Here is a 13,256-nt window from a genome sequence, read left to right as displayed (position 1 = left end):
GAAGAGTGTTGAAAATAAGGGGAAACAAGACAATTTCCTTTTAGGCGCCTTCAATACATTCAAAATACGAGGGGGGAGGGAGGGGTGATATGGTGCAAAATAAAGAGTGTGAGAAAGAGAGAGAGAGAGAGAGAGAGAGAGAGAGAGAGAGAGAGAGAGAGAGAGAGAGAGGGCGAGAAATAGATAAGTGAAAGGACACTCAAAGAGGTTACAGAAAGGGGATAAAAAAGGGGAGAAGTGTGGATAGAACAAATAGATAGAGAGATTGAAACCAGGGAGGGAGGGGACAATTGTTTTTAAATTAATCTACAACACTTTCTTCCCCCAATATTTACAAGCTACTAAAGACAGAAAAACAAAAGGAATGAAGAAGATAAATTTGTCATTCATTGTTACATCCCTGTTTTTTGCATTGAGAGGGTATTACATGCCAAGGGTGTCATATACCCTCCATTCAGATAGAGAGACATGGAGAGAGAGAGAGAGAGAAATCAGCGGCAAATTAATTTGGCGGCACCTTTCTCCTACACAGTAGCGATGGCCGGGCCGCGCCAATCTATCACTTTCAGTGGCGACAGTCAGACGGCCGGGGACTTTATCTTGTCTTGCCGGTACGACATTTGGAGCCGTATGGGCCGCCGGTACGTGTCACAAATTAGCCCTAGCGGAGAATTTCTTCTCAGCGAAGAGGAGGCGAAAATTTGGGGGTGTAAGATTGAGTAGAGATTGGTTAATAAAAGGGGAAGGTTTATAATAGCGGAAGGAATATTGTGGCTTTTGAAGGGAACGGGGTGCCCGAGGTGGGTGTGATAAGGGGTGTTAAAGGTTCATGCCAAGGGGAAGTGGGGTTGTGTGTGTGGGTGTTGAGTGCGTGTGTGTGTGTGTGGGGGTGTTGAGTGTGGTGTGAGCTGAGTAGATGACAAAGTAGTAGTATATGACGCCGTGTATATAGAGTGAAGGTGCGACCAGTCACACTATACCCGCGATACACATAATAACCAAGATAGACAGACTTAGATATTTTATAATTCTATCTATCTATCACATACTTAGTTATATATATAACAAACATTAGTGAAAAACTTAAGTGTTTTTTTTTAAATAAGAGGTTTATTTTATAATACCTCTTATAGTGTAAAGCATTATAAATGCTGTAGCTACAAAGTTACAAGCGCATTTTTTTCAATGATGCCACCTTGTATTGCCGAGACACCCGTTAACAGTATGGCATTCACCCAACCTCCATTCATGCCCGTTTCCACAGCCGGTATCCGCCATCCCGCCGATTATAGCCCTCTATTTCCGCCGACTTCATCGGCCGGTAGCCCCGGAATGCCTCCACATCACGGATTCAGCCCGCTGGGCCCAACAAATTCTTTCAGCACTCCGGCCGGATTCGGCGGGCAGGGCGCCATGTTTCCCCGCCTGCCAGGATTGCCGTTTTTGGGCTTTCCACCCCGCCTGCCGCCGCCAGAGGACGATAATGTCCAAGATGACCCCAAAGTGACCCTTGAACACAAAGAGCTTTGGGAGAAGTTTCATAAATATGGAACTGAAATGGTTATCACTAAATCTGGAAGGTAAGAATTTTATTCAAAATTATTTTCATTTTTCCAATTAAATTTAACAGATTTTTCTTTTTAAAAATATAAAAAATGTTTTTGAAAAAAATACATCATCAAATTAAAACCCAATACTTGAATTTTATATTTTTACATCAAATATGATTGATTCCAACTATTAAATAATAAAAGTTTGTTGTTAAACATCAATTCTGATAAAAAATATTGACATATAAATGAATAATTGATTTCAAGTTGTTTATATGTCAGTTTTAAATGTTAATATTTGGTGATTTCTCAGTAATATTTCATTTATTTTTTCAAAAAGAATAGTTTTTCAATTAATTTTACATAAATCTTTGTGTGATAATACAAGGAAATGAAACAAATTTTTGTAGATTTAATTCTAAAGCTTAGTCTAGATTTTAGCATCCCTAATACAAGATTATAATGTCCTATTGGCGCCTGACGAACGGTCAGCCTAGACAGGCGCCCTTAGTAGGGGATAGGAGACAGGGGAGGGGGGTAGACAAAGTAGTGGTTGGAGGGGGCGGGGGGACTATTAGGCGTCAGGCGCCCTCCTACAGAGAGACAGGCTAATAGTGATGAAAATAGCACCCCTCCCCCTTTTTATTTGCTAATTCTTTGTCTTTGTGTAATTGATTATCTGTTATTATTTATCTAACTTATCAATAACATAAAAATTTATCCTTATTTTTCTATTTTTAGACAAATTTTTCCACAAATGAAGTTTAAACTCGCCGGCTTGGATCAGAAGGCCAAGTACATCCTGCTGCTAGACGTGGTGGCCGCCGACGACTTTAGATACAAGTTTCACAACAGCCAGTGGGTGGTTGCCGGCAAGGCCGATCCTGAGATGCCCAAACGGATGTACATTCACCCCGACAGTCCAGCCACAGGCGAACAATGGATGAATAAAACTGTTTCTTTTCACAAGCTTAAACTGACCAACAATATCTCCGATAAACAAGGATTGGTAAGTCTTTAAAAATCCTCCAAATTTTATCAGAAAATCTACGAAATATTTTTCCCAAAAATTCACGAAACCTTTGTATTTATTTCTCAATATTATAAACACACTTTGATAATAGGAAAAAATAATAAATATCCCAGCATTTTAATCAGCAGTAGACTTGATTATCGCATTTCTATAAAAAGAAGTGTCCAAGTGACTTTTTTGTTGGTCATAAACCTGTTTATTTAATCTTATTTAGTCTGACTTCTTAGATGATAAGATAGGGCATCTCCATATATAGAAACTATTATCATATCTTGCTATAAAAAGAGTCTTAATTTTTATCAACCTACATATTTCATATGATATAAATGGTCTACTTTTAAATGTCTTTAACCATATTTTGATAAAAATAAACAAAAAAGGTTTAAATAAGATGTAGATAAACATTTAAAGCAATAAATATAAACATGATATCTATATCAAGCTTGAAAATTTAAATTAAATGAAATTAATTTAGCTGGGCTTATCTTGATTTTAATTCAAGTTTTTATCGTTTCGTTCCTACTTCATTATTTCAACCTTTTTATTATGTAAAAATCTATGTTATAAACGTATAAAAAATGCACTGTGCTTTCTTTTTAAGCCTTAAAGTTGTAAATTAATACAACCTTAAAAAAACTTGGTTTATTATTAACAACTTGTACATGAACTTTTGGTAATTTGGGATGTTTAAAAATATTTAAAATTAATGTCATAAAACTTCTGAAAAACTAAATTTTGGGGTAATTTTAACATAGTCTTCTTTGTCTAGTTTTTTCTATAATTTTTGTACCTTTTGCTGTAAAGTTGAGATAGATATATACTTTTATATGACACGGCCATAAACTTGTTTAAATATTTAATTTTTCATCCTTCTAACAACTGACGAGGCTTCAGCGCCATATATTAAATTGCTTCAACCAAAAAAGGGTCCCCCATCCAAAAAAACACCCTCTTTAAGCCCCCAAAACACCCCATCTCTATGTCCTAAATTTTATGTGAATAGAAGTCTTATAGAACAGCGAGAAAAATGCCACTTTATTTGACATGGAGGGGTTCTATATATATATATAAAGAGGGGGGATAGGAATATTGTCAAAATATGTTGTAAAAAGGGGAAATGTACCATTGCATCTAAGAGAAAGATAAAAAGAAAAAGAGAGAGAGAGAAAGGCTATAAATCGAGGTATTTTTAAACAAGAAAGGAGAGATAAAAGAGAAATATAGCTCTACACATAAAATAGAGTAACATTTTATAACATAAAATATTTTTTCAAGTAGAAATAAAGAAATACTAAAATTTTCTTAATAAAGCAACAATTCTTAATTAAATAAAGTAAAATCCTTTGAAGTTAACAAACAAATAAAGTGAAGATAGATAGATACAAACTATTTCTTACCATAAAAGTTAGAAGTGCTGTTTATGTTTGTGTGTATGTGTGTGTGTGAGTGTGTGTGTTTGTAAGTTTTATAAGACCAAAGAGATTTGTATCATAATACAAACAAAAATTTAGAACCCTATAGTTTTGTATTTGCTTTTGGGCCACATGCTAAGCATTAACTACAGTTATTATTGTCAACATTTACAGATTTCTCTCTCTCCCTCTCTCTCTCTCTCTCTCTCTCTCATTGCATCTACTTCATAAAGTAATAAAATGTGAAAACTGTCTTAAACTATGTCAACAAACACATACATGTATCTTTCTATCTAGCCATCCTACTATCTATCCAGCTAGCTAACCATCTATCTATTTTTCTATCAATTCATCCTAATTTTCCCTCCTTTTTAGACAATCCTGAACTCTATGCACAAGTACCAGCCCAGGTTCCATCTGGTGAGAGCCAGTGATATTTGCCAGCTACCTTACGCCACCTTCCGAACCTATGTGTTCAAGGAATCCTCCTTTATTGCTGTGACAGCGTATCAAAACGAGAAGATAACCCAGCTGAAAATTGATCATAATCCGTTTGCCAAAGGATTTAGAGAAACTGGCGGCTCTAAAACCAGTAGAAAGTAAGTTTATTTATATTTATTTCCTCCCCCTTCTGTTTTCTTTAAATTTAAATATTCTCTCTGCTAAATTGTTTAAATATGTATATACCAAAAAAATTTATATCCCCCGTTCTTTTCAGAAAAAAACGCACAGATTTTTTTCTAGTATGATCAAAAATTCTACTCTTCCCCCATTAAATTGTGAATTATGTATGTGTAGTAGTATTCTCCGAGATAAAAGTTTGTTCGAAAGCTTATTGTAACAGTACAATATCATACTTAAGAAGGTTAAAAACTAGTATTATTTTAAAGGATTTTAAAAGCTTCAAAACCCGTCGGAGTAGAAGCGAGGGAAAATTTTGTAGAATAGTTGGGCTCCGACTAGGAATACTAATGTCTTTTCTCTTCCAAATGGTTTAACATTCAGTAGAGTTAACTTAGAGTGCTTCATTGACAATACCTGCCTATTTTATAACTAATTTGTTCTTTCCTTTTACAGGAAGCAAGGACTAGGTGCCGGAGAAACTATCCAATCTTACAACCATCAGCAAAGAATTGAGAGAACCCTAAAACAACAACAACAAGACGAAGAAAATATTGATGTAGTCAATGATGACAAAGAGAAAGGTAATTTTGCGCATTTTATTATTTTTAAAATATTTCTCCTTGATTGTTTGTTTATCTGGTGGCCACAGGAGCCCATCTCATCCCCCCCCCCTTCCTCCCCATCTCACCAAAAATTGCTCATTAACATGAACCACAAACACATAGTAATTATCACTCAAATGACACCTTAAAATTCATAATGTCAAAACAAAACAAACAAACAGTGGGGTAAAATATTAGATGATGGTTTCTTTAATTGTTTTAATTGTATGTGTTACATAATAATTTCAACCTCAGTTGAATAAAAACTTTTATGTTATATTAATTGACTTTAAAACCAGCTTTGCATGCTTGAATATTTGATTTCCATGGGTTGAACACCCACCCCCCTCCCCTCCCCTCTGAGATAAATATTTATCCTGTATAAGTGTTAATTACTGGTTTTCTCCTTCCCCCTGAGGATATCCTAGTATAAAGTATGCATGTTTGTCAACCAATTGTCTAAACCAAAGACACATCAACTACGTTGATTTCTCAAGACTTTATTATGCTGTAAAATCACATCTTATGTTAGCCCAATTAACACTGTGATTTACTAAAACAATATGATTTTCAACGCTTTAGAAATCAATTTGACTAGTTCATGACAAAGCCACTTTCTTCCTCTCTCACACTTACTTCAAATTAATCATTGGCGATATTTCTTGGTGCGCTTTGTAATAAATTTAAATATATTTACTGCTACTGGTTGTTTCCCAAAATCGGAAAACGAAATTTAATTCGTGGCACCCTATATATATATAAATAATATAAAGAAAATAATGAAAAAAAATTAATGTTTTTTCCCCACCGGGAGTTTACGACAAGTTTTAATTGTTTGACATGACATGATCTTGTTGAAACATAACCTCACCCCCCCCCCCCCTCCACAACTTAATTGTTTCAAGAAGTTACATTTACATTTAAAATATTTATTTCATTTTGAAACAATATACAAGAAAAAATTAATAGTAAGGTTATAGATTTTGGGTTAAGTTAACAAGATAGTTTTACAAATGGTAATTTTAATAATATAATATTATGACTTATGCAGTTAGGAAATTTGAAAAATTGGATATGAGATCGTTTTCTAGGCCTGCTTTCTCAAGAAGTTTAAAGGTAAATTGAGTTACTAACAGAGAGTGTGCAAACAAATTATTTTCATTCCAATTTAAAAATTTTTCTTCTTTACTGATTTTCATTGATCTATCTTTAGCAGCTAATATAAGGTGTGATAATTGAATATACTCATTGGTTGAAAAATCTTCATAGTACATATTATACAGATAAAATGTATCTTTAAGAAATATAAATTCTGGCCTGCTTTCATTATATTTAACGTCAAGAAACAGTGCAAGTTTATGGCTAAAAAATTTTGGAAACAGGCATTCAAAAATTTCGTGTTCAGTTGTGCTTTCTGTATTACATTTTAAACATAAGTTTGTGCTGGATAATTTAAATTTGAAAAGTTTATTTTTACTTATTAAAGTACGGCTGATTTGCTCAATAAAAAAATTTTTATAATGTAACAAGATAGGTAGGTTGATGATTTTTATAAAGCTTTTCGTCAACAGTTCTTGGTCAGGTACAAATAGATTATCTCTTATTCTTGTTTTGAGCGCAGGGTGTTGTTGGCAAATTTTCTCTCTGTTTATTTGTTTGAAGAATAGAGAGTAGATACTCTTGTTCTCGTTATGGATGGCACTCAAAGGTTTGTTCAATTTCCGGATGTGTTTTTTTTCAAAGCTTGTAAGTGGTACCAATGAATTCAAGTAAATTTAAGGAATGGGGGGGGGGGGGATTAGACACTTAAATTGGGCTATAAGCTTAGGGGAGGGAGGGGGAAATACTTAAACACACATATTGAGTTGAAAACCCGCAAAATTGGGTTTAGAAACATGTTATACAAATGACTTTTTTTTATGTCCATTGTTCTGAAAATTACAGGATATGTTATTATCTATCTATCTAGCTTGCTATCTATTTAGCTATCTATCCATTTTTGGGACCCCCCAACAAGTTTTAATGTTAACAAGAGGTGCAAAGTTCAACGTAAAAAGATAATCATTTTTCGCTTCATTTTTTTGGGGGGTGAGAAAAAGTTTAACATGTTACAATTCAATTCAATACAAATGTACATATGTAAAACATATTTTATGTGTTTTAAATCCTAAAAATGTTATAGCAATACTTACAATATTACATGCAGACAAAAATCTAGCTATAATGCTAATTTCTACTGTATACAAAAATATGATACATTTTTGGGACACCCCTGTGTCAAAGTTCAAGTGCCTAGGCCGTAATTTACAAGTCTATTGATTTCACGTTTTCAATTATTCGGGGCTGAGGAGTTTGAGCACAAAGTTAATTGGTTCAAAAAATCATCAATATACGAGAACACCAAGTTTTCGCCCTGGGGGGTCCTCAACTGTTAGCTGGGGTGTTACTTTTAGGGGGGGGGGGGGGGATTTTAACAATTCTATCAACATAATAATTGGTTGTTTTGATTAAAAAATAATTATATGTAGATAAACATTGATTTCAAAACTAATAATTTTTTTTTCTTTTTCAGTATTCCAACGTCTGAGATTTCCCAGCAGTCACACGACTCAGCTCGCCCCCAGCAACAAGTCCGCCACCATCACCCCCACAACCACCTCCCCCCTGCCCCCGCAAACCAAAGAGTCGCCGCGCCCGTTTCGTGGCTTCGACATTTCCTCTTTAATACACAAGGATGAGGATGAAGTAAAGCGCGAAGCGCAAATAAAAAAAGAGGATGAGCACGTGTCCTCCCCCGCCTCTAGTCCCAAAGTGTCGTACGGACCTCCAGTAGAAAAGAGCACAAATCCTTACTCCAATATTTTCAACTCTAATCTGTACCAACAATACCTGGGGCAGATATTAAGTCAGCAGCAGCAGCAGCAAGCAGCTTTTCCGCATCCCGCCGCCTTCAACCCCATGCTGTTGCAAGCCCACCTCCTAGCTCAGGCGCATAACGGCCACAATCCGTTGTTGAGCAGCTACACCAATGGACTGGCTACATCCATTATGGCCGAGAGAATGAAGGCTAACAGATATTCCCCCTACTCCCCTGTTAGTTCATCCACTTTAAATACATCAGCCAGCAGTTCTTTGGGATCACCTACCGGCGTCAACGGCTCCGCCTTTCGCAGCCTAACGCCTCGCGGTAGCGGTAGTCCGCCAGTTTCACCGCCGCACAGTACTACACCGCCTGTTCTTTCATCGCCCAGCCGCTCCTCCCCGCATAGTCCAAATCACAATAGCTCTTTCCATGCGGCTGGCAGCCCAAACTCATCAGCAACCCTAAAGCCTGAGAGCCCGCTGCCACGCAGCCCTGTAGGCTCCAGCACTGGTGGCAGCCCCCTGCCACCGCATACAACCGGCGCCTTCGGCCTGCCGCCCAAAAGTGACATTAAGAGCATTGAAAAGATGATCAGTGGCCTGAATGGAGGCGGAACTAATGAAGAGGGGCGCTTTGGACTTGCACACGATGCGCGCAAGTTTGTCTAGCGTGCACAAGACTTAATAAAGAGCTAAATTTAATCCTACTTGTCGAGTAGCTGCGAGCTGCGACTACTGATAGTGTGTCATAATTCCTACTGTGATAGATTTACGTTTTTGTTGTCAACTACTAGATCACATCATTTTCAATCATTTCACGTTCCTGCGTTTCCATCGCTGCCTTCCAGAAAGCCAGTATTCCTAATCACCAAAGATATCACCACAATATTGGACAGAAAATAAATCACCAAAAATAATATTTTGTGGAAGAAAAAAAAATTTTCAATCTATCTTATCCACACAAAAAATCCTTTAATACTCAAAAAAGCTGGCTAAATGGAAAGAGCGAGAGAGGGAGAGAAAAAGATTTGGACCATTTTGTGTTAAATTGGCCGAAAAAATTGTCGCTCTGCAACTAAAAAGAAAAAAAGAGGGAGATAAAAAAGAGAGGCAGGCTAAAATTATCATCAAGAAAGTGCCGGATTTTTCAACCAAAATTTCGCGGATTTTCTTGGCAAAGACATTCATGTTTAATTCTAGTGATATTATATTGTATTAATTTATGAAAGCTTGTATTAATTTTGAAGTCTTAGTGTATATTTGAATTAATTCTTTTTAGATTATTTGCATCTAACATTTATAATAATTTATTATGAAAAATATTAAATAAATATTAATATACTATTTTTTTGTATTTTTCTTTAGTTATTTTTCTTTCTTATTTAATAATTTATTCCTTTAAGAACAAACTATACATAATTAAATCACATAGTCTTGAATTATCTTTAGTTTTTTTTTAAAGTTCTATTTTGACGTCAATTTAGCTTGCTAATATGGACCTAATTTATTGGTCAGTTAGTTCATTCAGTGGGATGGGGCAGCATCACTTTATCAGAGTACATGAAAATCTGGTGCAACATCCAAGTAATAATATATCAATTAAGAAAGGTTATAAATCTACTTATTTTCTTAGCTTGGTTATTTAAATGTAAAATTGCTCCAGACAAATGATCCACAGATGATATAGCATAAATAAATATTCATATGGTGCCGAAAAAAGTATTTTAAAAGAATTATTTTTAACAGTTTTAGAATGTGTTTTTTGTCTGTAGCTTAAGATTTTACTAACCACTGAATTGTTTGAGTTCTCCATTTCAAAGAAGTTTTTACATAGATCCCGGAGATGTTTTTAGAGTATTTTACTTAAAGATTTAAGCCTGGTCTAAAGCAATTTTTTGCCCTCATCTATATGCTCATATACAAAACCCCTATACGCTGGGGGCGTAGCCACTATAGTTTTTGTAAACACAACATGGATATCTTTGATATCTTCATTTTCAAATATTTTTTTTGTTAGAAAATGATAGGTAATATCAATAAACCTCTATATTACCAACAACCCAATACAATGATAAACAATCTGTGAATACAATTATTGGTTAAAAAGTTTGGACACTTTTTGAACCAACCAAACAAATTTCAATGAAAGGACTAAAAGTTTTGAGCCAATTTAAAAGTATCTATAATACAAAGTAGAACGATGTCTGTCTGTTTATTTGTCTGTTTGTTTGTCTGTCTGTTTGCCTGTCTGTTTGTCTGTCTGTTTGTCTGTCTGTTTGTCTGTCTGTTTGTCTGTCTGTTTGTCTGTCTGTTTGTCTGTCTGTTTGTCTGTCTGTTTGTCTGTCTGTTTGTCTGTCTGTTTGTCTGTCTGTTTGTCTGTCTGTTTGTCTGTCTGTTTGTCTGTCTGTTTGTCTGTCTGTTTGTCTGTCTGTTTGTCTGTCTGTTTGTCTGTCTGTTTGTCTGTCTGTTTGTCTGTCTGTTTGTCTGTCTGTTTGTCTGTCTGTTTGTCTGTCTGTTTGTCTGTCTGTCTGTTTGTCTGTCTGTTTGTCTGTCTGTTTGTTTGTCTGTCGGTTTGTCTGTCTGTTTGTCTGTCTGTTTGTCTGTCTGTCTGTTTGTCTGTCTGTTTGTCTGTCTGTTTGTCTGTCTGTTTGTCTGTCTGTTTGTCTGTCTGTTTGTCTGTCTGTTTGTCTGTCTGTTTGTATGTCTGTTTGTCTGTCTGTTTGTCTGTCTGTTTGTCTGTCTGTTTGTCTGTCTGTTTGTCTGTCTGTTTGTCTGTCTGTTTGTCTGTCTGTTTGTCTGTCTGTTTGTCTGTCTGTTTGTTTGTAGCGAAGGATCTCGCTAATCGCTGAACTGATCGGGTTCTCCTTCACAGGATAGCTTCTCATAGGTCCCGGAAAGGTTTATAGCTATTTTCTTGGGGGGTAGGACACCCCTAACCCCCCCAAAAAATAAAAAATACCCCCCCCCTCCTCAAAAAAATAATTTAAAAAAAAATTTTCTTTACAATCTTTACTAATTCTTTACAAATTAGTTTCATAAAACCTCTTGGGGCAAGCCCCTAGAGGCTAGGGGAAAGCCGCTAGTATTATATAACGTGTTAAGAAATCTTTGGGTACCTGTGTAATTTACAGCCCATTGTCCCCTCCATTCCTGCACACCCCTCCTTAACCAAACTTTAGATTAAAAAAATTTTCCAAACATTCGGACAATTGGGCGTTCAAATAGGACCCAGTGGTAGTTAGAATCAGTTGAGAACAAAATCCTAGCCGTTCCTTCTTGCCAGATATCGCCATTTTAAGATTTTAAGTAAAATTACACTAAATATCCAAATACAAACTTAAATCTTCTTTCAATTTTTTAGTATAATTTTAGTGAGACAGCCCCAAAACAGAGTATCTTTGCTCCTGTGGCCATACTGACTGTCTGGAGTTCCTAACAGAGAGTGCCTTCATGTGTTAACACAAATAGAGCATCTCATGAACAGGGCATGGGCTAGGTGTGTAACATCACTCTGAGCTTGGTCAGGGTTAATGGGAGTCTAAGGGCCCCATTAGGTCTCAACCTGCCCAATCCTAGGGTGCAGGTGAACAACACCCCAGTAAACATGTGGTGCAGACCTCAAAGGTGCTTCACTGGGGTCTGTGGGTGATTGATCAGGCTTCTGGTTAGGATAGGCCTTGCTGTCTATCTGTCAGTGGTAAAAATACTGACCACATGCTGTAATACACAGCTATTTCACGTTGGTTAGTTTTGGGAATGGGTTCGAATCCCTATTTGTGTTAACACATAAAGGCACTCTCAGTTAGGAACTCCAGGCAGTTAGTTTGGCCACAGGAGCAAAGATACTCTGTTTTGGGGCTGTCTCACTAAAATTATACTAAAAAATTGAAAGAGGTTTAAGTTTGTATTTGGATATTTAGTGTAATTTTACTTAAAATCTTAAAATGGCGATATCTGGCAAGAAGGAACGGCTAGGATTTTGTTCTCAACTGATTCTAACTACCACTAGGTCCTATTTGAACGCCCAATTGTCCGAATGTTTGGAAAAATTTTTTAATCTAAAGTTCGATTAAGGAGGGGTGTGCCTGGGTATAGTATAGCTCAGTATGCCAAGACTTTTTAATATATCTTCATATGAATATTGACAAATATCCCACTAGAAAAATTTCCTCAAGGTTAAAACACATGTTAAAATCCAGGGAGGGAGGAGACATTGGACTGTTTATTACACTAGTCCCTAAAGTTTTCTTAATCAAGTCTTATTTCTTGGCTTAACAATTTTGAGACGTTTTTTGAAATGTTTATTGAATTGAATGTACAAACGTTTCAACCAATCATTTTAATCTACAGAGCAGGTAATTCTGGGCATCATTACTGGGTATGTATGTCAATTTATCGACCATTGTCTTTTAGATATCTGGTTAAAATCACATAAAGATATTACTTACAGCTAAATATTTGGCTAATTGTTAAAATGTTTGATTTGAAATATTTTCTTTCTCTTACTTTTTATATCTTGTCTTTAATTTAACATAACAGTAGGACTTTTTTCTACCAGATTTTGACCAATAATCTTGTATTTGTATTACTTTTGGGTGCCAAAAATCAACTATGCTCTAAATCATCACATAATATTAGACAAGTGTACTGTAGTTCAATCACTGGTAGATTTTTCAGGGTTAGTAACTGTATTTATATATGATATCAAGTTCCTTTTTTGCATTAAGTAAAACATTTAACAAAAATGTGAAATTTATTCAATAGTAGAAAAGTTGTAGGCAAAAAAGTTTTTATTTTGGTAGAAACAATTCAAAGATACCTCTCTAATTTAACTCTATTGGATATAAAAGGAGATAAAAGATGATCTATTACAAGGATAGAACATAATATTCTGTTAAAGAATAGTGAATTAAAATTGAAAAAGATTTAATAAGCTTTAGTTAAAAAAAAACTAACAACAAATTCTAACATTTAGTTTTTTATTCCAATTTCCTTTTTGTTTTAAATAATACCTTTTTTCTTATAAATTAAAATTTAAAACAGTATTATAAAGTGACTATTCAGTGTTTTATATCTGTAATTTCTCGCAAAGCGCCTGGTCAAGCACTGACCCCTTTCATATTTTAAAAGTAAAGCCATAGACGTCATTCACTTAAAAAGGATAATGATGAGG

The 13,256-nt window shown here is 35.4% G+C and overlaps 1 protein-coding gene across 1 annotated transcript; it reads left to right on the top strand.

The window, feature by feature from the left end:
* Positions 1-934: 934 nt before the first annotated feature.
* Positions 935-9,427, top strand: LOC145314605 (uncharacterized). Its single transcript, XM_080154595.1, has 5 exons — positions 935-1,580; positions 2,292-2,559; positions 4,371-4,594; positions 5,073-5,200; positions 7,794-9,427. Exons 1-5 carry the CDS (start codon positions 1,186-1,188, stop codon positions 8,750-8,752), a joined length of 1,974 nt encoding a protein of 657 aa, XP_080010721.1. The 5' UTR covers positions 935-1,185; the 3' UTR covers positions 8,753-9,427.
* Positions 9,428-13,256: the final 3,829 nt, after the last annotated feature.

Source organism: Acartia tonsa, chromosome 3, assembly GCF_053477335.1.
Source record: "Acartia tonsa isolate MP-2025a chromosome 3, ASM5347733v1, whole genome shotgun sequence".
NCBI lineage: Eukaryota > Metazoa > Arthropoda > Copepoda > Calanoida > Acartiidae > Acartia > Acartia tonsa.
Note: the sequence above shows the minus strand (reverse complement) of the source record. Positions and strands in the feature narration are given on the sequence as shown.